The following is a 26,458-nucleotide window of genomic DNA, read 5'->3' as shown; positions in this document are numbered from 1 at the left end:
GAAACAGTAGATCAAATCAACGAAACTAGAAGTTGGTTCTTTGAAAGAATAAGATCTATAAACCACTGGCCCGACTTATCCAGAAGAAAAGAGAAAGGACCCAAATGAATAAAATTATGAATGAAAAGGGAGAGATCACGACTAACACCAAGGAAATAGAAACAATTATTAGAAATTATTATCAACAACTCTATGCCAATAAACTGAGCAATCTGGATGAAATGGAGGCCTTCCTGGAAACGTATAAGCTATCAAGACTGAAACAGGAAGAAATTGACAACCTGAATAGGCCAATAACCAGTAATGAGATTGAAGCGGTGATCAAAAACCTCTCAAAAAACAAGAGTCCAGGGCCTGATGGATTCCCTGGGGAATTCTACCAAACATTCAAAAAAGGAGGAACATCCTTTAGAAGAAGCACACAGAGTTAAGCTGGCTTCAGCATTCCATTTTGGGGAGACAATGGAATAATGTGCAATAGATTTAACAAGAAAAGACAGCCCAAGAATATCACAGGAGATAAAGCCCACAAACAATTGTCCTTAAGAATAAACGTACTCAGAATAAATATAACTTCCATGAGATCTTGGGGAAAAAAAAATACTGAATCACAAAATCCAGCTAATTAAGAGTGAATAAAAATAAAAGATTCGTGAATTCAGAACTTATGGTATAAGGATTGATGATGAGCAGCAACTCCGTGGAAATGTAGAATTAACAATAAATAACTCTGACAAGTACAGTTAGTTATAGATCAGGATGTGAAGGCAGCATCACAGAGGGAGCCACCAACGATTAAAGCTGAGAAATTGGGAGATGGGGAGAGGGAAGTTGAGAGGAAATGTGGGAGAAAAATCCTGCTCTCTTTCACAGCGTGGCATAATTAAATAGTGCCTAAAATTAAAATAAATAGTTAAAAAACAATGTAATTACTCCAGAGTCTTAATGTTTTCTTCACAATCTGTATTCCTCACCTTATAGGGATCTTTTGGCAAATATCTCATGGTGAAGAAACATTGGAAGGTCTAGATGTCTTTCAATTTTGTTTTCCTTTTTCTGTTAAAGACGAGTCAAAATAAATGACACATAGGGAATTTAAAATAGCATGTAATATTTTTTTACCCACATTTGGTAGTATATCTACTGGCTCTTCTGTCCATCGAGACACCCCTCATCCATCCTTTCTGTCTCTGTATATAGATCGTAAGCTATTTCTGGGTGGTGAGACTTGGGACTTTTTTTTTTGAAACTTGTATCTCTGTATGTTTCTGTGGTTTCTTCAGTTCTTCAAAATGTGTATCATTTTCACAATAACAACAAAGTGATTTTTTAAAAGATTTTATTTATTTGACCGAGAGAGAGAGAGCAGGAGCACAAGCAGGGGGAGTGGGAGAGGGAGAAACAGGCTTACCGCCGAGCAGGGAGCCCGATGTGGGACTCGATCCCAGGACCCTGCGATCATGACCTGAGCCGAAGGCAGACGCTTAACGACTGAGCCACCCAGGCGCCTGATTTTTTTTTTTTTAATATAAAAAGGCAAAGCACATACATCAAGACGTTAACACTGGCCAACCCTGGATAGTAGAGCTTAGGATGTTTATTATTTTATTCTTTGTAGGCTTCTCTATTTTTTGACACTTTAAAAGCATAAAAGAAAATAAAAAAGGCGGAAAGGGGCTTGTTCTGGGTCCGTGGTTAGAAAATGGGTTCAGCCTGGAGGACGGGGAGTTCTGAGACAGGGTGGTCAACCACGTGGGGCAAAAGCATTGAAAACCCCTTTTGGGTAGAGGCGATCCCTCTTGAATCTGATTTTCCTTTTGTGGGTGGGGGGGTAGTATTTCACTTGAGTTAGTTCCTTGTCGTCGATCAAATGCCCAAACTTTTATAGGAATCCTTAAACCCTAGCCTGTGAGAGCTGGAAGGAATCTGGAAATCATTCCATCTGCCCTGCCCATTTAATAAATGAAGGGCTGGAGGCACCAGGTGCTGTTGCATACAGCATTGGCTTTAGACCTGGAAAATACATCTGAGGCAAGTGAGCACGGTCGTCAATATGAATTGGGCTTTAACGCTTTGTCTTAGCTCTCCATGAACAGAGTCCATCTCCACATCCTAACCAGTCCTGGGAGTGCACTTTGTGGCCATGGTGTGGGTGCCTGATTCAGATTCAGCAGATTTTTAATGCAGACTTTCCCTGCACCAGTAACTGTGCTGGCTAGGTCTTCTCCTCCCATTACCTGTTTTATCAGTGTAGAAATGTGGCCTTAGCCTGAGGGTAAGTGACATGCAGAAGGTCGCTCAGTGTAGTTGTAGTGGGTTGATAATGCCCCCCTCCCACAAGATATATTCACGTTCTAACTCCGAGAACGTTTGAATCTTATTTGGAAAAAAAAAAAAAAAGGTTCTTTGTTAGATGTACTTAAGGATCTGGAGATTGTCCTGGGTTTAGGATGGGCTCCAAATCCAATGATAGGTGTGTCTGTAAGAGACAGGGGGAGGGAGTTTTGAAACACAGAGGAGAAGGCCCCATGGAGACAGGCAGAGACTGGAGTGATGTGGCCAATGGAAGCTGGAAGAGGCCAGGGAGGATTCTGCCCTAGAGGCTTTGGGGAGCATGCAGCCCTGCTTGACACCTTCGTTTCAGACTCCTGTCCCCCAGAACTGAGAGAGAATGAATTTTTGTCACCTGAAGCCACCTACTCTGTGGTCATTTGTTAGGACAGCCCTGGGAGACTCCTGCATATGGGTAGATTATGGTGGAAAGGGCTCAAAGCCAGGGTATCTGACTCAACATTGGTTCTCCATCCATCTCAGAGCCCTTCTTGCCCAAAGTCCAGCAAGCAAGAAGCAACCACCTCATCTGGGGCCTGTACTCACACCTGGCAGGATAGTGCTGTATGTCCCGCATGCTCACCGTCCTTGGTCTTGTCCACTTTTCCTGCCCAGCCTCAGAGTAGGTTAGGGGTCCTTGGAGCAAGAGGGAGAAGTGGTCCATGACAGTGGCACCAGTGTCTCTTGCCTGGGCTTTTGCTTCAGCCTCTAAACTGATCAGAAGTGCCAGCTTGCATCCTGCTGTTCTCCACTACTTATTGATACACAGCCCTTCAAGCTGGGACACAAAGGCTGGGAACTACTTTTCCTAGACTCCTTACCCTGTGGGGTCCCAGCTGGGTTCCACCAGTGAGAGATCTGTACGGCCCAAGAGCTGGGAAGCCACAAGCCTCCAGCAACTGAGGACAGGCGTAAGTAGAGGTGTCAGCCATCAGCAGACACAGGGTTGTGCCTGAGTTTGGTGAGCACCCACTGTGGGGCCATAAGCAGCCAGAATTAAGACACTAGTCTTGCGATGATCCCTGTACTTAGGAGTTTCCCAAAGAGAACTTTCCTGATGACTCTTCCCCCAGCCTTCTAATGGTCATGTAAAGGTCCAGTTGTACAAAAACTCTACCTGCTTGACATATCCAGCATGGACCCTCCTTTTCTGCTGGAGCCTTGATAAGAGACATTGATCTTTGTGAGATGAGTATTTTATCATGTCTCATTTCTTCTTAAAAACAGCAGGGCCATTGGTGTAAGTGGTGAAGGAAAAACTCAGTCCTGAAAAGTGGATAAAGAATTGGGAGCCACATGTTTGGAGTGAGACAGAGGGCATGAAGGAGAGCTCAGGGCCTAGCAACACTACTCTGGATGCTCAGAGTCCAGGGTGGAAATAAATGCTAAGATCCTTTAGGAATCTGACCTCTTGCAAGTAAGACAGGCATCTCTTTGACAGAATCTGGGAGAATCATCCCCCAACTATAACGCTAAATGAATGGTCAAGAAGAACATTAAGGGGTGCCTGGGTGGCTCAGTTGATTAAGCATCACACTCTTGGTTTCATGATCTGAGGGTGGGGAGATCAAGCCCCGCATCGGAACTTTCTTAAGATTCTCTCTCTCCCTCTCCCTCTGCGCTCTCCCATCCACCCAAAAAGCAAACAAACATTAAATCAGGCACTTATGCTGTGCGCCCAGCAAAAGTGAGATGGGGCTTTAATTCTTCCGTCTCTCTAGTAGAACCCAAAATGGAACAGATATCCCTTTATAGCACGAACAGGGCTTTCTCAAAGTTCTGTTGTTTTCTTCCTACCCATTCTTTTTGCGTCTTGCTGGAGGCTGAAACTCACAAATACAACAAGGCAGAAATTAGCAAGGAAGTTATGGTGGCAAGTTGCATCTTGGTAGGTGTAGTTTTCATGAGTAGAGTGCCATAGGTTGGCTGGGATGCCTCTCTGGATGGGGGTTTTTCATGTACACTGTGGTGTCCGAGAACCAGACAGTGTAGGAGATCATCAAACCGCCATCCTCCTGAATCTAATCACAGCTCATAATAATAACAGCTAACATTTATTGAGAGCTTAGTATTTGCTGGGCACTCTTCTAAGTCGGGGGTCTGCAAACTACAGCTCAAGGGCTGCCTCTGCCACCTGTTTTTGTCAAGTTTTATTGGAGTGCAGACTCATTTGTTTATCGTCTGTGGTTGCTCTCATGCTCCAACAGTAGAGTTGAGTCCTCATGACAAACTCTATGGCCTGTAAAGCCTAAAATGTTGCTTATCTGGCCTTGTATAGGAGAAGCCTGCCAGCCTGTCTTCTGAGCCATTCCATAAATTAACTCAGTTAATACTGATGCTGATCTTGGGAGGCTGGCATTTTCATTGTCCCCATTTCACAGATTGGGAAACAAAGGCATGGTTAGTCTAAGTAATTTGCCCCATGATGCATGTAGGCAATGGCAGAACTGGGGTTGGCCTGCATCTTTATTGTCCTACTGTGCTCCCAAGCACGAATGCATAGGACAAAAGAATCTTCTGTACATTAGGAATTAGGGTGGGAAATGGGCCCATCTAGCTGTTTCCCAAGCAGGGGGCTATCCAAGCCAGGGCCTCTGAGAGACAAGGCACCAGCCCACTGTCCTTGTTCCATCAGCCAAGTGTGAGAAGCCTGAGTCTGTGTTGTTCAGAGGGGGATAGCTTGAGACTCAGGAGATGTAGTTGCAGCCTCGTGACCTACACTGTAAAAATGACGCAGCGTCAGAAATGCATGGGCTCAGAAAATACGCCATTCATAGGTTCTTCCTGGGGAAATAATCACTGAAAAGGCACTTCAGAGCACAGAAAGATGAGCTAAAAATCAGGAACTCAAAATGAGGAAATTGTGGGATGAAAGGCTGCTGCACACCCCTGGGGGGGCCGCCTCCAGAAGTCCTATTCAACTTGTTCCAAGGCTCTTGAGGTGAATTTTCATCTCAGCAAACTCATCTCTGATGAAGTATCTTGACTGTTTTGTTCACAGCTGTATTCCCAGGGCCTACAACAGTGCCTGGCGCATCACCCGCTTGATAGACATTTGTTGTAGAACAAACTGGCAACATTAGTGCACGGTGAATCCCACGGATGGGGTGCTGGGGCCTTTCCCAGCGGCCTTGCTGGTGTGGCTTTGGTGCAGACAAGCTCACTAGAAGCTGCAATCCCTCATTAAGCCTCTCCTTCAGGAAGGGTTTACCAAGTGAAGTCCCAAGCTCAATTAAATGCCACAATTCCATAGAAAGCGACTAACCCATGCCAGGAAGTGTGACTATAAGGACACACCGGGGATGCTCCTGTGGTTGTCTTTCTATAGTGGGTAATTTTTCCACTTGGTTCTACTTTCCTTTTTTTTTTTTTTTCCTCCAGGTATCACTTTATAATGAAAAACAACTAATACTACAGCATGTCTCCAAATTTGATGTTTGATTAGTTCTACAGAAACCCTCCTAAGTGATGGTCTTAGATCCCTCTTTGGGCCCCAAGCACAGTAAGGCTCTAGGAAGCTTGTTCTAGGCTGAACTGTATCTGCCAGCCTGCCTCCACACGTTGAAGTTCTAACCCTCCAGTACCTCAGAATGTGACCTGATTTGGAAATGGGGCCATTGCAGATGTGATGAGTTAAGAAGAAGATGAGTTACTGGAGTAGGTGGGCCCCTAATCCAATCTGACCGGTGTCTTTGTGAAGAGGAAATTAGGAGTCAGATGCACAAAGAGGGAGAAAGCCAGGTGAATCTGAAGGCAGAGGTCGAGGGGATGCTTCTACCAGGCAAGGCACCAGAAGCTAGGGGAGAGCCATGGCATGGGTCCTCCCTCACAGCCCTCAGAAGGAGCCGGTCCTGCCAACACCTCAGTCTCAGACTGCAGCTTTTAGGACTGTGAGACAGGGAATTTCTGTTGTGGGAGCCACTCTGTTGGTGGTACTTTGTTACTACAGCCCCGGCAAAGGAATACAGAACTCCTGCCCCCCTTGGCAGCTTTCATTCCTAGAGCCCCCCCTTAGCTTCCTTGTTTCAGCTCATGCTACTCTATCTTTCCATCTGTGTCCAGGGCCCACGGGGAAGTCAAGGCTGAGCTGAAGTGGAGCTGCCAGGGTCTTCCTCCTTGGCAGCGTGGAGTATAGAATCCTCTGGACTGCAGGGGGAGGACCACTGTGGTAGGAAGGGGAACCTGGGCAGAGGGCTGTTTGCATTGTGGTCAAGGAGTGCAAAGTCCGAAGTGGAGTCTGGCAGGAGAAGCGGGACCAGGGAAGGAGTCTGGAGCTGGTCCTGGGAGACATGGAAGACGGAAGTAGGAAATCAGACCTGCAGCTGTGACAGGGTTGGAAACCAGCTGAGGAGGGAAGGGTGAGAGGCGAATGAGCAGTCAGTAGGAAGGCATTGAAGAATATCAGGGGGTCCCGGGGCGTGATTTTAAGATACCCCAGTTGACAGCCACGGGGATATGCAGGTGGCTTCAAGGTTACAAGTGGAACTGGGAGACTGTATGTCTGTTTGTACGAGACAGAATTTTCTCTGTCTTGTGACACGCAGAGGCAGCTGCGTCCCCTCTCGGGGCTACGAGTACCCCTCCCAGGCTGGCCCACGAGGGGTGGTGCTCACAGGTCTCCCTGGAAGTGGGAATGGAAAGGCGGGTTCACGCAGGGTGGTTGAGGGCTGCGGTCAAGAGCACGGGTTCTGGACCCACGGTACAGTGTTGTGACTCCCCTGGATGACCTGTCCCTTCATGGGGAACGTAGGCAACACCCCGTGCACAGGAACTAGCACACGCCTCCCCAGATAGGCTGAGGCCCTGGAAATCTGTTTGCAGGAAAAGTACTTCTCAAACTCGAGCATCCCCGGCTGGGTCCCATCCCTGGCTGGGTGCCACTCCGGAACTTGTGCTCCAGGACGTCTGGGGTGGGGCCTGAGATATTTGCTTCTCTGTCAGGTTCCCAGGTGATGCCGCTGTAGCAGGTTGGGGGACCACATTTGGAGAACCACTGACAAAGAGGGATGCTCCTTGGGGTAAACTGCAGACAGCCATGCCTCCCTGGTGCCTCCCAGAGTCATCCCGTGTGGAGAGTGACCCTGGGGCCTACCTTATCCTGCTGGTTTGTAGGGCCACCTGTCTCACTCTCCATTAGTCAGAGATCTACGAGAGGGCTCAGGGTGCTGCCGCTGAAGCTGACCTTGACAGCTAACATTTACATAGATCTCACGATGTGCCGGGCACTGTTCTAAGCACTTAACTTACATAAACACATCAAGTTCTCATAACAAACTTCCCAGGCAGGTACCATTTTTCCCATTACCACTCTCATTTTATAGCTCAGAGAGGTTAAGTAACTTTCCCAGGGTCACACAGCTGGTAGCTGGGAGAGCTGGGATTTGATAAGGCAATCTGAGCCCAGAGTCCGTGTTCTCCAGTATTCCACTGTCCCTGCAGTAGAAAAGAGGCAAGAAACAACCCTAGTGATAATTGGCTGCGTTTCTTGGCCTTTCCTTGCCCTCATTCTCACCTCAGAAAAGGAAATCGCTTTTCCCATCTTAGATGAAAGAAATACCTTTACATTAAAAAAACAAATGCTGTCAGGATTAATTGGATAACAGCTGTCAAGTTCTTGTATCTCCTTAGAGGATGGTGAAAGAGGAGGAATAATTATTGTGCTACTTTCTATGCAGACCCTAGTACATTTGGGGGAGTCAGTAAGTGGCTGATGATATTCACAGTGATTGGCAATGATTGAAGGGGGGGTTTCAGAGGAGAGGCCTTGCTGAGGTGGGGCAGCAGAGACAAGCTTCACGGTGGATGGGCTGTGGCTGGAGCCCTCCTGCTCCTGAGAGAGGGGGGGCAGCATGTGGCCCAGGGTCGGAGGGAACCCCTTCCAGCAGGTGAGCATCATTGCCTGCCCCAGAGGGAGAGCGGGGTGGTACTGTTTGTCGTTCGGCCCCAGTGTGTGGATCTCAGGCCCATGAGGGCAGGTAGAGACCCAGGTAGACCAGTGGTTCTCTGAGTGTGGCCCAGGGATCAGCTGCATCAGTTTCTTTTAGAAAGTTGTTAGAAGTGCAAATTCTTGGCCCCATCCCAAACCCACTGGGGGTGGGATCCAGCAATCTTTCAGTAAGCTTTCTGAGTGATTTCTGATGCGTGCTGCAATCTGAGAACCACTGTTTCAGAGGAGATAGCGCTGACCTTGGAGTCAGGTGCACCTATATCTGATTCTTGGCCCTGACACCTGTTGGCTGTGTGACCTTGAGCAAGTCACTGCGAACCTCTCTGTAGGTCAAGTTCTTTGTCTATAAAACAAGGATGGGAGGCTAGAGAGGTGGTCTGTAAGGTGCTTGCTCTGTATCTATATTTTGTTATCATATCTCCATGGGTTGGAGATGGTCTTTGTCTTCTTGACTTTGAAATAGGCTATTTCATCTGCAGGGAACATTTGGCCACTCCTTCTCTACCTGTCTGGCTCCCGAATAACGTAGGCCTCAGTGTAGAGTGTATTTGCTCCGGGAAGTTGTTTTTCTTTTTATACCTCCCCCAGCCTCCAAAATCAAATTTGTTTTAGATCTCTCTCCATGTCCACACCCTTATCCCAGAACTCCGCACATCTCCTCACAGCCTCTTACTTGTCTGTAATTGGCCCCAGGGGCAAAGACTGTCGTGCTGACGGCTGTTTCTCTGCAAAGTGTCGGACACATCATGGGTGTGTAGGTAGCATCTGAGGTTAGAACTGATTTCATTCAGTTTGTAAACAGCTTGGTTCCAGCGGACTTTGTGAGGAAATCAGTGGAGGGTTTAACCTTCACGCATGGATCCAGATGGGGAAACGGAGGCATAGAGGTACAAGTGAGCTGACTTAGGGAGGCTGTGGCAGGGAGAACAAATGGAAAAGGAGGCCCCGGTGGCAGAGGATTTGAGGGGAGGGTGCTGTGGAGTTGGGGTGCGGACAGCCCACATCTCTGTGGGACAGAGGGAGGGGCCCATCTGATAGCAGCATTTGAGAGGGTCATACCCTGACCCAGACAACCCCGACGTGGTCTGCCGGTGGGGAGCAAAAGAACGTGATGGCATCTAGCCAGCGCTCACGGTGAGAAGTCTATCCTGGGGTCGCCAGTGCAGGCATTTTGCAGCACTCCGAGGGCTCTTAACTTTTATTTATATATTTATGATGGACAGGGTTAAGGACCTCCTTGAGAAAGAGATGGACACCCTCTCCAGAAAAAAGGCACAAAACCACAGACCTTCCCCCACTGTTGACCTTGCCACTCAGTGGGTGCATGATCAGGTTGCTGTCCGGGTCAGACCCTGTTGTTAGGAGGGGAGGTAGAAGTGTCAGGTGAGGGAAGGTAGGCTTGAATACTGCATGCTTCTCCAAGCCCTGGTATTTTAAAGCTTGGGGAATAATAGCAGTGACCCAATTTAGTAACGTGAAGGCAAGACAGCACTATTTTAACAGGCTTAGTCATCTCTTCGCTTTGCTTTTTTTTTTTTCTTCCTCTCCACTTCCATTTGTGTCTTTTCCCATTGCAAATATACGAGGGTAATAATCCCGTATTTTCCATGGAGCATGGCAAACATGCTATATATAAGGCACAGTTGAACATTCTGTGAGTGTAATTGGAGCATAAATGTAACTAATCAAAATATTATCATGCCAATGGATGTGTGAAGAGTTTGGAGATTTAAAAGAAATATATATTTTAGTTCCATGTCATTTCAATTTAAGAGATTTAGAGCTGCAGAAGCAAAGGACTCAGCCCAATGAATGTCAGGAACAATTTGGGGTCTGACGATGTTCCGGGCAGCCCTGTTGTTCTTGCTACTCTTAATATGGCAGCAGCCTGACAACTGATTTCCTTTTTGTTCTTTCCTCCCCCTTCTTTGCCCCTCTTGCTGTCTGCGCCCTGCTCTCTGGGGCACGGCCGGCTAACCCCGGGGAGCCTGAGCTCCCTCCTTGCCTCCGAACACAGCACCCCCGCTTGTGTGCAGGAGCCTGAGAGCTGAATGATGAGCAGGATTTCCTGCATTTGAATCTTGGCTCTGCTCCTATAGCTGGGTGGCTTTGGGAGAGTTACCTAATCTCTCTGTGCCCCAGTTTCTTCACTTGTATGAGAAGGATGACAACAGCACCTACTGACAGGGCTGGTATTAGAATTGAACACGCTTAAGTAACATGGGAGAGTGTGTGTTTGCTCTTGCCGTTATTATTAATGAGCGGGCATGACTCAGGGGAAGGAGCTCTTGGGGGGACATAAAAATCACTGGGTTTCTCCAGAAACAAGACCCAAGGAGAAGGGTCTTTCCTCTTTCACCCTCACTCTAGAAGGAGCCTAGATGGAAAATCCAAGCCGGTCCTAACTCCTTGCCCACCACTAACTAGTCCTGTGACTATGAAACTTGGGAAACATAGGCTTTGCTAGCAGCCCATCTCTGCTGCAGGTGAGGAACTGGAGCGAGAATTCTTGGCTCCCCTGCTCCCAGAGGCTCTGTGTGACTGAAACAGGTGCACAGGAGGGGTTGGGTGTCTGAAGGGGGAGTGCCATTATCTGCCCTTCAGTTCTGTCTTGACCTTGCCCAAAGAGTTGTGCTGTTGCCCACATCAAGGAGCGACTAGAACAGGCCTTATGTCTCACCCACCATTCCTGTTGGGTGTAGCAGAGTTCTCAGTTGGGTCCTGCTCAGGGTTCCATTGTCTCCCCGACAATAACATTGATTTTTCCTGCTGGGATGTTGAGCTATGAAGGGGGAGGTGAGCTGTGAAGTTGTGAAGGGCTTAGCCCAGGTCCCGGAGTGCCCCGCAGGGTTGTTGGTGGGCCTGTTCTCATCACAGGATCATGGTAAGGTCTAGAAGGGGAATGTTGGGTGGAAGGCTTTTGTTTTTGTTTGGGGAGTGAAGGGGATGAGAAATAAGGGGTGGCACGCGGCTTCGATTATCTTCTGCTTTGTCGCGCCATCTTTATGCCAACCTACCCTCTCTCCCTCTTCGTTGTTCTTTCCCTCACCTGTATTTCTGCTTCCGTACCACCTCCCTCTGCCCCTCCTTCCTCATCTTCCCTGCTGTGTACTCCTCTGCTTTCTTCTTCTTTCCTTCCTTCTGCCTTCTCTCCCTCCCTTGCTACTCTTTCTCTCTCCCTCTTCCCCTCCACTTTTCATGGTTTTCTCAGGAATAGGGAAGGAGTGGAGGCAGCCCATGTGCCTGGTCTTTGGGAAGACACGCCCGTGGACAGACCCCCTTCCAGTAGCACCTTCAAACCCAATTGCCTGGGTTTAATTCTGTTCTTAAACTACATCATCCACACCTACATGGGTTATCAGATAGCTGTTTCTTGGAAAATTGCCTTAACAAATTTGCATATGAAATGCTGAAACCCCAACTTACTGGTCTGAATGAATGATTACAGAAATAGTTATTACTTGTTCACACAAATTGACTGGCAGAGTGTTCACAATGCTCAGTTCCTTTGAAACTTCAGGAGGTATTTTCCTTGTTTTAAATAGATACTATGTATCCATTAATCCGTAATTAATCCCTCCTCCCTATTTTCTGGTGTATTAGAAAAGAAGCAAATTTCTTTCCTTTTTTTTGACACACGATAATTAGATTGCTTTCATTGATAATATGGATGATGTTGAGTGATATGTTTGTTATTCTTGCTATTTAAACTGTTGTGTTTACGAGTGCCTTTTACTGACGGTTGGTTTTCACGATACTGTTGGTAGAAATGTGCTGCTTTTCCACATGCATTTTCTTACTTTATTTGTGTCTTTGGATATTTTGGTGCTCCCTTGCTCTTTATAATGTGACCAGATGGCTAAACGTCAACATTCAGGACTTCTAAATGTAGCCTTGCCCAGAATAGATAGGATCAGCAGCGCGGGAATAAGTATTCTCTGGGCATTAGTGAAAGCCACCGACAGTAAGTGGCATTTACATGGTTTAGTGAAGGACCACGGCTGGGCTGGGCTGGGCTGTGTGGTTTTCAGGTACAGCATCACCTGAGCAGAAACCCAGAAGCAGGGAAGTCTGCAGTGCGTATTAGTTTCCTATTGTTGCTATAACAAATCATCGCAACTTTAGTGGCTAAAAGTAACACAGATTTTTTTTATTGTGTAGTTGAGGAGGTCAGAGAATCTAGATGGGTTGCACTGGGCAAAAATCAAGGTGTCTGCGGGTCTCTGTCCATTCCTGGAGGCCCTAGGATGACAATCTGTTTTCTTGCCTTTTCCGGGAAGTTCCTGGATTTCTTGGCTCATGGCTCCTCCCTTCATTTTCGATGCCAGCAGCATAGCATCTTCAAATCCCTCTCTGAGCCTGCCTCTTCTGTCTCTCTTGTACAGAATAATCCACCCCGTCTTAGGGTCCTCAGATTGGCAGCCTTATTTTTACCTGCAACTTTAATCCTCCTTTGCTATGTTAAGGTAACATTTTCACAGGTTCTGGAGGCCAGAACGTGGTCATCTTTGGGAGGCTGTTACTCTGCTTACCGTGGAGTGGATGACAGCTGTGTAGGCAAACAACTTCCTCTTCCTCTGTGTTCCTGGCTTTAAAAGAGGGATAGCATGGCACCCCCTCACTGGGATGCTAAAAGATGCTTAGATCAGTGCCTGGCACATGCTAAGTTCTCCATAAACATGAGTAACATTCAACATCAATGGCACTGGGCACACGGACCTCTGCTGCTGGCCATTTCTTACTAACATTTACTGAGTCAAGTCCAACTTTTCATTTAAGATTCACTGAAAACAGTCAAAGAAGTTTGACCTGTAAGCTTTCATTATCCCATTTTCTAGATGGGAACACTGAGGCCCAGCGAGTTTTATTGACGGGCTCAAAGTCACACAACTAAGAAACCATAGCAGTGGTCCTGAAAGCCACCCCTCCCGGCTGCACGGCCATCCCTTGCTCCATGCCATCACAGCTGCCTCAGCTTGGCCTGGTGTTTGGGTCCCTGCTGCCATCTACTTCCTTCACGTCGGGGCTGGTGCTGGAAGCTGGCGGGGCCACCTGTCTGCAGGGACAGCTCGGAGCTCTCGGAGCTCCAGGCCCTCAGCTGCCAGTCGCCTGAGCACACTCATGTAATCTTAATGAACAATGTGCAAAGCCATTAAAAACTCAATTAGGGCTTTCTTTTTACTGCCGACGTGAGGAAACGCAATCCTGAGGTGCTCATGTGTAAACACAATAGCCGCCATCTGCTAAGGAGGAGCGTTTTGCCTACAAAAAGGGGATCCGTGTTGCAGACACGTCAATAACGGGGCACGTATCAAGGCATTATTATGCACAGAGGGGAAAAATACAAAATTTATGGCCAGCCAGAGAGTACTTCCTGGTTTAACTCCACGATTTTCGGTGCTATGTATAATAACTATGAGGATACTAATGCTGTTTTATGTTCCTTATCGCATCAGTGGATTTTGGGGAGAAAAAAAGGAGAAGGGAAAAGAATATATTTACAGTCTTCCTCTTACTTGTTTCTGGCTGATCTTGGCATAGTGACTGGCTTATTTTTGATCTCCGGAAAACTGACAGCCCCGGGATGATATTAATTAAGCCGACCTTTGATCAAAGAGGGTCCCACTGAACTGCTGGTAGATGAGGGTTCTCATGCCTTAACCATCTCTAAAACGGCAGGCCTGGGCTCCGGTCAGAGATAGGGCTTCCTTCTTTTGCAGAGGATGTGGCCAGACCTCTGTAAGGTGGATATGGTGGGGGCGGCTCGAGGTCCCACTCTCCTCAAAGACACTATGCTTGCATGGCTGAGTGTTCTGGCTTTCAGCATCTGGGCCTTTGCACATGCTATTCCCACTCTTGGAAATGCTGTCCCAAATTACCACCAGGCACACATCCACGAAAGGAATCCCGACGGGGAAAGAGGAGAGGCTCACATAGACCTTGCCATGGAGATTTAAGCTGTAAACCTTCTAGGGTCTCTTCGCATGCAGTGATCTACACTAATGTGACTGAGGATATTCCTGGGGAAGGGGTGCTGGGAGAGAGAAAACTGAGCCGTGTGCAGTTAGGGTACGAGAATGTTCAGGTGTGCCCTGCAGACAGGAGGGTGCCTGTTGTAGGGGGTGACTGCAGGGCCACAGTGGAGGAGAAAAATCTGTCACAGAGGATGATGCCAAGTGGAATTCAGGGGGCAATGGTGCTGGGTGAGCCTGCACCCTGATGGAGGAGGGGAAAACATGTAAGCTTGTAGGAGGAACTGTCTCTTGAACCTTATTGACTCGGGTTGTGTTTCCCCTGAGTGTGTACCTCAGCAGAGAGATGCTGGCAAGGACCTGCCCAAGCCCTGAGAAACCACAGCTGACAGTGAGCACCGTTTGAGAGCTCTGTGCTGGAAGTGCAGTGAGGACAGGGGGATTGGCATCCTTAATTCAGTCACCAGTGAGCACCTGCCTTGGGGACTTTGAGCAATACACGTGGAGGATTACTAGGAGCTGGAGTTCGTGCAGGTGCACGCAGGGTGGAAAGCTAGCCAGATCCCACCATCGGGGCTCATCCTGCGCTCCCTGGCTGGGGACGTTTCATGTGTTTGCATTCTTTCTACCCTGCCTCTGGGTAGCCCACGCCTGGAAGACGCCCTGACCCACCTGGCTGAGTTCATCACCCTTCTCTCTGTGATGTAATCACAACTGTGCTCTATTCCGGAGCTGTCGTTTCGGATGCATGAGGCTGGATCCTGTTTGGTCTACTGTGATTTTGCCACCTCTGCCACTCGGAAACATCGTCCTTCACTGCTTCTACTCTCTCTGTAGTGGACTCTCTCAGTCTGGGCCCCCGAACCCTGGATCATTGACTCACTGGCTTCTAGTTCAGAAGTTGGAGTCAGGTGCACCGGCTTGGTGGAACCCAGAACGTGTGCCTGAATCTTAGCTGCAGAGCAGGCCGGGAAAGAGGGCGTCTGGCCTTTTCTGTTTCCGTAGGGGAAGGGAGGTTCTGCTTCAAAGTGGGGGAGTTCCCCAAATGCAGGGAGGGAGTTCGGAGATTGGGTGGCCAAACCACAGGGACAGTTTTTGGGTCTTCCATCTGATTAACCTGGAGGGGGTAACCACGCGGGGAGCAGTGTGTGACGGGGATGTTCACACTGGCCGGCAGCCCTGGTGAGTTTGCACCACTGAAGGGCGGACCTCCCCTACTTGTAGCCCCAAACCTTTTTCATTTTTTGTCCAAATTGAGAGCCAAATGATAGGACCTCACCTTTTACATTCACCTCATGCTCCCCTTCTGAGACTTTGGTGATGAGAGGATCTGATGGTGCAAGGGATCGTCTACACTCACATGAGTGCTCAGATTCCCCCAGGGTGCCTGCCCCTTAGACACGTCCGCCAGCCGGCTCTGAATGGGCCTGTCATCCCTGTATCTCTGGGCCACTGACTTGGGAATCCGTATGTGTTCATGTTGATATGAATGGGGCAGAGTAATGGTCCTCCAAAGATGACCATGTCCTCATCCCTGGAACCTCTGCATGTTACCTTATGGGGCAAAAGGGATTTGCAGATGCGATTCAGTTAAGGATATTGCAATAGGGAGATTATTTTGGATTCTCTGGTGGTGGTGGTGACCCAGTGTGTAAGAGTCCTTCCAAGAGGGAGGCAGGAGGGTCAAAGTGAGAGATAGGAGAGGTGACAATGGAGCTTGAGGTTGGAGTGAGGTCCTCTGGAGATGGAGGAAGGGGCCAGGAGCCAGGGCATGTAGGCAGCCTCTAAAGCTGGACAAGACGAGGAAACCGATTATCTTCTCAGGCCTCTGGAATGCAAGAAGCTCTACCAACACCTTCATTTTAGGCTTCTGATCTCCAGAACTATGTAAGAATAAATCTGTGTCCTAGTAAACCCCTGAGTTTATGGTAATCACAGCAGCTATAGGTCATCAAACCAGGATCTAAATCTTATGTCCCCTGAGCCTCTACCTGCTTGACTTTTGGGCCTCCGTGTGCCCTCAGAAGGCTCTCCCTAGTCATGAGTAGTAAGATCAGTTGCCCTGGGTGTTTCATGTCGGAAAGGAGCCCTTTCTGGACTCGTCGGGGCTGTGCACTCCCGCAAGCCGTCGGAGAGTTCCAGCACAGCTGCTGAGTCCTCTACCCAGTGCTGCAGTACCCCTGCCCTCCTGCTGGGGGTGCCACCTGCTGATGCTGACTTTTCCCCATGTCCCCTTCTGTCACTTGGACTGCAGAGCAGCGCTGCTCATTCCTCCAGTTTTTCACCAAGACATTCCTGAGCAGGACTCCGTCCTGCTGTACCTTTCTGGCCTGCACCCTTCTCTCCTTTGCAGGTAGGTGCGCTGGGAGTGGTGGGCTGGGCAGGCATCATTTTTTTTGCCTTTTATTATTATTATTTTTTCAATGGTCTTGTCTATTTCTCTGAGCCGTGCACCAAAACACATCCCTTTCTGTCCAGTCTAAAGGCTGCGGCATGTGTATCAAGTCACCCAGATAAGACATGAGGGGCGAGGATGGTCGTGGGGGGTGTTTGGTATTGTGACCTTGACCCCACCCAGCTCTGGCCCACCGAAGACAGGTGATCTTAATGAAGATCCAAGATATTTCTTGCTTTTTTGAGAATTCATGCTCAGAGTGCATGGTTTTCCTTTTCTCCTTTCTTTCAGCTTCTGTTTACACTAGGACACTGCTCTTAGTGATGTCCCTATTTGGCGTGTCTTGCTGCTTTGCTTAGTAACTATCATTTTTTTGTCTTTAGCCCCTTAAATAAAGGGACTGGGAGGAAGTAAGGGCTCTACAGGGGTGCCACAACAATAATGCTAGCTGCGGAAATAAACTTCACAATTTCAGTGGCTTAATAACCCCATAACAGTTTAGTCCTTGTTAACTTAAAGCCAAAATAAGTGTTCCTATTGGGTGGGTGGCCTTTCCTCATGGTCATGGTCATTCAGGGAGCCAGGCTCCTTTTATTGTGTTCCATTTCTCTTGGAATCCTATGCTTTCAGCTGGCTGGTGGATGGGAAAGACAATGGAGCAGTGATTCTCACACCTTAACGTGCATACAAATCACCGGGGGATCTTGAAAAAAAAAATGTAGATTTGGATTTAGTAGGCCTGGAGTGGGGCCTGAGATACTGCATTTCTTACCAACTCCCAGGTGATGCTGATGCTGCTGGTTCAAAGACAGTCCTTTGAGAGACAAGATAATGGAAGGTGGAGCAATGAGGGGTAGGAGTGTGGAGAGAGAGGTAGCTTTTATGAACCAAGCCTGGAAGTGGCTAGAACTTTTCAGGCAAGAACCCAGTTGCATGACCCCACCACCCTCTAAGAGGAGGCTGGGGAATGTAACCCAGCGATGTGCCCAGAACAGAGAGGACAGGTCTCTCCATCCACCAGCAGTTTCTCCAAATGGAGGGTCAAGCACTTTCACCAGCTCTGTCTTCAGGGAGTTGGAGCATCCTCTATCACCAGTCATTGGGGCAGCAAGATAGAGAGTAGCCCTAAACTTATGTGAGTGGATATAGGTTATGTGGCTCTGCCTCCTCCACGAGCTTGCCTCATGACTGGAGCTTGGATGAAAAGAAGTAGGAGGCTGAGCTGGTGGGAAGGAAACCCTCCTGACTCTGCTGTGGCTTCTGTGCCACCTGGTGTGGATTGCCAGGTGGACAGGAGCTGAAATGTCCATGGGGGCACCATGGGCTTCTGAGTGGAGAGAGCCAGGCATTGCTCACTTCTCAGGCTGCCTTCTCTGCCCGTAGTTGTGCCACACCTCTGTGGCAGGGCCAGTCAACCCAAGATTCGTGGGGCTTGTGGGACATCACTCACCTGTTTCTGGGAAACCTTCTGGAACCCCGTGGGATGTACACCAACAGATAGAGGCATGGATGCTGGCTCAGTCTTCTTCCTGTACTCCATTTCCCCCATGCAGTGGTTCCTTCCTCGCTGCCTCATGGGGGAGGTTGTGATAATTACAGATAATATATCTGACAAGGGACATCTCTCCACTTACCCTGTGTTACTGCCAGGCCATAAGAAAGGAGACTTGACTGTCTTAAAAACACGGAGGGGTGGGGGGCGGGGGGAGCCTCTTTCAGTGGCTCTTATCCTAGGAGATGGAGAGTTTTCTGATGGGTGGGATGGTGACGGTCTGGGAGCCTAGGTTCCTATTTCTCTTAGCCCCCTTCTTCTTGGCTCGTTTGGGGGATGGGCCTAGCCAGTGGTCCTATGTGGTCATCCCTGGAGGATAGCCCTGGCCCTGGGGACCTGCGTGGAGTCAGAAGGAAGGAGGCCATGACCATCTAGCTGCTGTGTGTGCTGGTGCAGAGAAGAGAAGGCAGGAAGCCTAATCTGGCCTCAAGTCCAAGATACTTTCTCTAATCCAGTTTTGTGAATGATTAAACAGAGGGTTTTGAATTTTCTCTCTCTCGTGTATCTGTATTTTTTAAGTTTTCATTTATTTATTTATTTATTCATTCATTCATTTATTTATTTTGAGAGAGAGAGGGTGGGGGAGACTGGGAGAGAGAGACTCTGAGGCAGATTCCACACTGAGCATGGAGCCCAACTCAGGACTTGATCCCACAACTGAGACATTATGACCTGAGCCGAAATCAGGAGCCGGACGCTTAACCGACTGAGCCACCCAGCTGCCCCACTCCTGTGTCTATCTTTAAATTCATTCAGAACCCAGGGAGGATGGGCTGTGGATGTCTGGTACCCTCTAGAACCCCAACGAGCAACAGATTGCCCAGCACTTATTAGCTGGCAGCTTTAGTCTTCTGGGTATTAGGGTGAATAAATGAGACTACTTTCTGAAGTGGCTCATCTCGACTGAGGATAAGCAGTCTTAAGGTTTCATTCCAAATAGAAGATTTTAGTGGTTAAAATAAGATTTCAAAGTAATAGTTTTTTTCTAGGTAGGAATATTCATGCCAGGATCCCCTGAGTTTATCTACTGTGTGTTATGATGCAGTTTATTTCCTGGCATCACAGGGCTTTAAGTCACAGAGTTCAGCCCTCACAGTTGATTGTGGAATTTCCTTAGATGTCTTTTCCATTGTCTAGGCTCTGTTTAGCCATCTGTCGTGGCAGGGAACTAACTCACTGTGTCTCCAGGCCATTGTTAGAAGACCCCTTGAATGGAAATATGCCTCCCGTGGTTTCTCTCCCAGCTCTGCCTCTCAGGCACCTTTATCAATTAGCAATTGCCATAGTAATGCTGCCCAGCAAATGGAGAGAGAATTCAGTGGCAAACAGCAGTGAGCATTTATTCTCCTACTTGTGTGTCTGAGCATTGACTGTGGACTGACAGATAGGAGTTGGGCTTGTTGACCGTGTGGCTGTTCTCCAAGCTGCATGGTGGGGATGGCTTGGTTCTTCAGCACTGGCTGAGCTCCTTTCTCCACCATGCATGTCTCTTTTTGATCCTAAGCTGAAAGGGGCAGCAGCTCCCTGGGGCACATTCTCTTCATGAAAGGTGGTGGGGAGTGCAAGGGGGCAAGCCCAGCTAGGCATGCACATCTCAAGCCTCTGCTTGATTTGTTCTGTTGACCAAAGCAGTCCAAATTCAAGGGCTGGGGACATACCCTCTGCCTCTTCTGAGAGGCCCAGGACATGGATCCAGAGAGGGTTGAAGAACTAGAAATAACCATTTAATCTGTCAAAGCAACTCCAAAGAGGCTCCCTTCCTTTCTATGGGCAGGCACTCTGCTTAATGCTTGAGAAACTGTAGTTACGTTCGCTGTAGAGCAATAGTGTAAACGCTGAGTTGGAGAGAATCTGGCTTTCCTCCATCCCTTCCTGGCTGAGTGGCCCAGGGCAAGTCATTCGGTCTTTAAATAAAATGAAAATCCTCTCTTCTCCAAAATAAAATGACCTCCCAGGGTCATTCTGAAGATTAAATTGAAGAGTATATTAAAAGGACACCTAACATCACACTGGTACTCCTTAAGTGCTTAGTAAGTATTACTTACCCTCCATTCCAGGCCAAAAATCTACTAGTTGGTTCTCACATTTCCTCAATCTTCCTTGCTTATTTGGATACATTTTACTTTTTATATGTCCTCCTGTGATACATAGAGTCATTCCCTGTGCTGACTGCAGTATTAATGGATAGTTTGCATTTACTCCTTGGCCTGAATGCAAGGGTCTTTGTGGAATGTGTTGGAACGACACATCCTGTATTGTAGAGGTTCTGCTTCCATTGAGACAGCCGGAGCTTGTGTGAGGTTGGATGTCACATTTCACCCTTGGAGGCTGCAGTTAGCTGTCTTCCTGGGGTTTTGTTCTCTGTTTCCCTTAGGACCTGCTGGATAGAATGCTTCTTCTGTAAATGTTTATAGACTGTCTACTTTGTAGAAATATTAGTATATGCTACTGCTTCTTAATTTTTTTTTAAGATTTTACTTATTTTAGAGAGGGGAAAAAAACAGTGGGGGAGGGGCAGAGGTAGAGAGAGAATCCCAAGCAGACTCTGCGCTGAGCATGGAGCCTGATGCAGGGCTCGATTCCAGGACCTCGTATAGATGATGACCTGAGCTGAAATCAAAGAGTTCAACGCTTAACCGACTGAGCCACCCAGCCACCCCCATCTCTTGCTTTTTATTTTATTTATTTATTATTATTATTTTTTAAGATTTTATTTATTTGACAGAGAAAGACACAGCGAGAGAGGGAACACAAGCAGGGGGAGAGGGAGAGGGAGAAGCAGGCTTCTGCCGAGCAGGGAGCCCGATGCGGGGCTCGGTCCCAGGACCCCGGGATCATGACCTGAGCCAAAGGCAGACGCTTAACGACTGAGCCACCCAGGTGCCCCCATCTCTTGCTTTTTAAACTGCCTTGTGGAGCAGGTTTTAAAATGCCCAGTTACAGAAGAGAGAGGGGATGTGGCTTCCTCAGGATCAATCAGGCCCTCCTAGAGTGACCTGATTTCCGGCCCCCACATTGATGGGTATGACTGATTATCAGAAGGATTTTCTTTCTCTTTCTTTGCCTCTACTTCCCGTCCCCTTTGTGGGTCTCCAGGATCCTTCATGATGGTGAACAGCTCTGGGAGGGCCTCTGGCCAGAAGGCCCACCTTCTCCTGCCGACCCTGAAGGAGAATGACACCCACTGTATCGATTTCCATTACTACTTCTCCAGCCGCGACAGGTCCAGCCCGGGAGCCTTGAATGTCTATGTGAAGGTGAACGGCGGGCCCCAGGGGAACCCTGTCTGGAACGTGTCTGGGGTCGTCACCGAGGGCTGGGTGAAAGCAGAGCTTGCTATCAGCACCTTCTGGCCACATTTCTACCAGGTATGGTGTTCTTTGATTTTTTTAAAAAGTGATCCTAAATCTATAGACCTCTTGCCCTACCTAGAGTTTGTTAGTTATGAAAGACCTTCATTTACTCACTCACTGTGCACCTTGTGTTTACTGAGCCTCTCCTGGCCAGGCCGGCAGGCACAGAGGTGGTCCAGCATGGCCCCTGCCTCCCTGGAGATCATGCTCAGGAAGGCTCAGGAAGAGGAGACCCATGATACACAAGCAGTTACTGTACAGTGGGACACAGCTGGCTCTTCAGAATGCGGGGAACAGAGGCATTAAAGCCTTTTATAAACTAATTGCTTACAATCACCTGATGAGTGATGTGCTATTATTTTTCCTATTTTACGGATGAAAAATGTGAGGTTCTGAGAGCTGGGATAGCTGGTCAAAAGATTACCCCCCCCAACCCCCGGAGGGCTTCCAGGCAGAGGTGGCAGCTAGGCTAAGTCTTGAAGGATGAGTAAGTAATTATTGAGAAAGCAAGGAAAAGGCATTTGATTTGTCAGGTATGGTGCATGCCAGGGGCTGGAGGAGCAAGCGAGAGAGTTTTTGCAGAGTTTGGAAATTCTCACTTGTTTAAGGGTGGGTCACAAAGGAGATATGCAGGTGGCTCAGCTTGCAGAGGTGAATAGGTCATGGCTGGCTTTGAATGCCAGGCCAAGGAGATGAAATGTGACCCCTCCGCTGGAGCAGGGCCCCTCAAGCTGGGGCTATGAAAGACCAGTTTTTTCCTTTCGACTCATTGTGGACCAGTCCTTTCATGACTGTAGTAAAAATGTCTCAGCAATGCCACATTGTTGCAATAGCTTCTAAACACGTCTCCCACTTCCCCCACCACCTTCTCTCCCTGTGGGCTGAGAACACACAGGGCACAGGCTGCTGTCGGTCCGAAGAGCGGAGTGTGCCTGTGGGGGAGCACAGTTTGGGCCCCCTTGGCCTGGGACTCTTGAAAGCTTTTCTTTTTTTAAAACCACTTTATGTATTTAGGTACACGTCATAGAATTTACCCATTTAAGTGTGCAATCCAGTGCTTTTTAGTCAATCTACAAAGTTATGCAATCATCACCATCAACCAGTTTTAGAACATTTTCATCACCCCAATAAATCATTTCTGCCTGTTGTTGAAAGGTTTTAAGTAAGAAGGTGACATAGTCAGATGTGCATTTTAGAGACCTTTCTCTAAAGTCCGCTCTGAGCTTTGTGGTGAGAAAATGGACCCGAGGCTGACAAGGTTAGTGGCTGGGAAATTCTCAGACATCCTTCAGGTCAACATCTATGGACTGCGTTCAACAGATGGACTATGCAGGTAGCCATGGGTATTATGTAAATGAGTAGAAGCATGCAGCTGTGTTCCAATAAAACTTTATGTATAAAAACAAGTGGTGGGCCAGATTTGACCTCCAGGCCATAGTTTGCTGAACTTTGATGTAAGTAGTAAAGCTGAGGTCTAGAGATGGATACTGAAGTCCAAGATCATATAGCAGATCATTGGAAAAGGGGGGACAAGAACCTGGATGCCTAATCCCAAGACTCCCCCCACCACTCCTCCACCCTATATAACTGAGGATAAAGTAAATGTGTCTGTAAGTCCATCGATACCCCCAGTGAAGCCATAGGGCTCCAATTAGAAAACCCCTTCTAGGGCCTGATGCAAATGGATTATAGGATAGGGCCACAGGTGCAAGTGAAATGAGGAGGAAAAGTGATCCAGGGCAGGGAGAGTGCCGCTGCTGGCCCTGATCTTTGATGGGATATGGAGGGGAAAGAGCACATTTCTTGGGTACCCTCTTTGTCCCAGCTCTGTGGTAAGCATATGGCCTCTCATTTACCTGTAACTCCTTGTGTTGGAGAGCAACATGTCTTGTGTTCTAGAGGAGGGCATATTATTGGTAAACTGAGCTTCCCATAATCCTCCCTAGGTCCTTTGGCACCAAGCTCAGTTTCCTGCTTTTGGGGAAAAAAAAAGCACATTATAAGAATCTTCTACTTACTAGCTCTGTAATGTTGGATGTATCCTGTCATCTATTCTGAATCAGTTCTCTTCATTTATAAAATGGAGAAGGAAATAGGTACGATGAAGGGTTCTTCCGTGGATTGAATGAGATAGCATATATATTAAACAACGTGTCAGGCTTGTGGCGGGCCTCAGTGATTGTTGGAAGGGAGGAGGAACGGGGAGGAACAGAAGAGGAAGGAGGAAGGATGCCTTTTGTGAGGAAATCCCCACCATGATTGAGCTGTCCTCTGTAAGTTCTGTATCATCCCTGTGATGAGCGGCCTCATCTGGGAGAATTTTCTGATTTCTAACTTGTTGGCAGCTACAGCATCATTACATTACATTATATCCTCTGCTCTGAGCTTCGTGGTGACAAAGCCACTCATGTACTGAAAGCAGCAGTGTAGAACAGAAACCTCTCTTTCTCTGTCCCTCTCTGTCTCTCTCTGTCTCTCTCTGTCTCTCTCTCTCTCACACACACACACACACACACACACGCGCACACACACACACACACGTAGCCACTATGCATAGTCCTGTGGCCACACACCCAGAGGGGCACACACAGGTGCACCTGCACGCTCCCAGAGTCACTACCCCCACACATACTGGGGGAGAGAAGGGGGGGCTGTCCGGAGAATCAAAGACACTTGTAGTGTGGATTTGAAAATTCATCAGACCCTGAGCTCTGGTCCTGTATATATGATTCTGTGGACTAAATCCAGTTTAGTTTTCAGCAGTGCTGGGACTCAGATCCTGATGGCTTATGTATTCATTTATTAAAGTCATATTTCATAGTTTCAAAATTGACTTTTAGCTCCGTAATACGCAGGGAAATTTCATCTTTCCTATTAGGGGGCTCTGTGGCACCAGGGTCTCAGCAGGGCCAGGGATGAACGTCCCCTGGCCATGTACCCCCACACCTGCCTCCTCCCTAAAGAGCAGGGTCTTATTAAAACTGCCTGAGCTGTGCTTTAGATCTAGGCCCCCTTGCAGGTGATATTAAGTCTGTTTTATGTTTTTAATGATTCTGAACTGTTCTGTCCCAAGATCTAGAAAAAAATAAGAGAAGTTTTTTTGCTGGTTTGCAGCCACCTGCTTACTCTGTTTTCCGGCACCTGCCTGGGGGAAGTTGCCTTTTATTTAGTGCTTGTAATTACTATGGAGGCCCATGAAATCTAGGGCCTGCCAGGCTTGGATTCAACTGGAATTGAGATCCAGTCCCTTTCTCAGGGATCGGGCACCAGCATCTGGCACTCTGGAGGCTTAGTAACTTCACGTACAGTTTAGGGGGGTGCATCTCACGGGGGGGGCACTCTCCCACCCTTCACACTCTCCCCCATCTCCTCTCTTTCACCTCCCCTCTTTGCTGAACAGCATACTCTCCTCATTTTATTCAGGCCTTCTGGGGCTGGGGTGGGAGAGAGGCTCTCTTGATTTCTCCCTAAGCAATCCCTCTCCATGAAAATACGTAGTCGTCTTCCTAAGAGGGGTGCTGGTGAGCCAACATTTTTCTCTCTTCGGAGAAAATGTTTGCAGTCCCTTAAAACTTTTGCTGTGCAGATTCTCTGCTCAAGGATTACAAAAGGTGAGGATAGAGTGCCCACTCTTTTATTTATTTTTTTAAATTTTTTTATTGTTATGTTAATCCCCATACATCACGTCATTAGTTCTGGATGTAGTGTTCCATGATTCATTGTTTGTGCGTAACACCCAGCGCCCCACGCAGAACGTGAGAGTGCCCACTCTTTTAAACCATGTCTTGACCTATCCATCCCTTCCCCCAACATGCACACAACCTGCTTTTTGGAGAGGTTGAGGGTGACTCGTCTCTGAGCCTCTCCTGGGAAATAGTTCCTGACTTTGTCCAGCAGCTCATGCATGGGGAGAGGTTTGTGCCTTTCCATGCAAGCCCTAGGAGGTCTCTAAGGTTCCAGGGGCTGGGGCATGTGTAGTTGACCGTAGGTCTGTGTGGTGGCCTTGGGATTGAAGAATGTCCTGCAGAACAGGTGGGTTTCCCAGCCTAGGCCTTCTGCCCCATCCCTGCCTGTCAGGGTCCCTGCCCCCATACACTGACATGGAGCATCCCTGGGTGTTGGCATGGTCTACTTCTGCCCACCCTCTGCCCTCTCTGCCCTCCCTGCCACCTGTAAACAGCACTAAAGTAGCCTCTACAATTCTTTACCCACTTTAGTGCCAGCCTCATTGAGAGAGTTCAGTGTTGAGGGGAACTGCCTCAGCGGGTGATTTCAGGTAGGCCTTAGAGGGTCCAGCATGGATCTTCTTCCTTTCCTTTCCCTTCTGGCCCTATTTCTGATACATCCAGTCTTGTTATCTGTGTTGTTGACTCCTCACTCCCCAGGCATTGAGGGGGTCTATCTCATGGCAGCTTGCATGATTTTTATAAAAAAAATTGTGATTCTGGAGTGGCACGCCCGAGATAAGACCCTCTTGGCTCCTGCATGCTTTGTGAGCATTTTGCTCTGAGTGATCTGGCAGTGATGGGGAGGACTTGCCCCAGTTCTGTCTTGGGAAGTGCTGTATTCTCAGCTGTATCCCCAGCCTGCCCTGTGCTATAAATATCCCGTGGACCCTAGTTCTAGGATCTGAGGAGTCTGGAGACTTCATCAAGGATTTCGTGGGCTGCCATGGTCTTTTTCTCTCTGCTTTTGTACTTAGTCACCATCACCTTTCCCCAGCTCCCTTGGTTCCCGCAACTACACGTGGCTCTTTATTTCCATGTAACTCCATGTGGACCCAAAGTCCAGCTTGTGCCAGTTTCTTGCAGTCGGGACTCCTATCAAAGAGTGTTGAGTGTAGGAACTTCAGTGGAAGCTTGAGGTGGGCACTGGAGGGAATAGTTATGTTGGGTGGTGCATTAGCTT

General features: G+C 48.1%; 1 protein-coding gene across 1 annotated transcript in view; it reads left to right on the top strand.

Moving 5' to 3' along the window:
* The window catches only part of PTPRT (protein tyrosine phosphatase receptor type T), an 856,863-nt gene that overhangs the window by 70,298 nt on the left and 760,107 nt on the right, over window positions 1-26,458 (top strand). Inside the window, exon 3 of the mRNA XM_088026646.1 lies at window positions 21,294-21,565. Coding sequence (XP_087882772.1) covers window positions 21,294-21,565 — 272 coding nt within the window. The remainder of the gene's footprint in view (window positions 1-21,293; window positions 21,566-26,458) is intronic.

Source organism: Eumetopias jubatus, unplaced genomic scaffold, assembly GCF_037043125.1.
Source record: "Eumetopias jubatus isolate StellerSeaLion01/CBP00866 unplaced genomic scaffold, mEumJub1_p1.0 scaffold_9, whole genome shotgun sequence".
Classification (NCBI taxonomy): Eukaryota; Metazoa; Chordata; class Mammalia; order Carnivora; family Otariidae; genus Eumetopias; species Eumetopias jubatus.
This window is presented reverse-complemented; position numbering and strand designations above follow the sequence as displayed.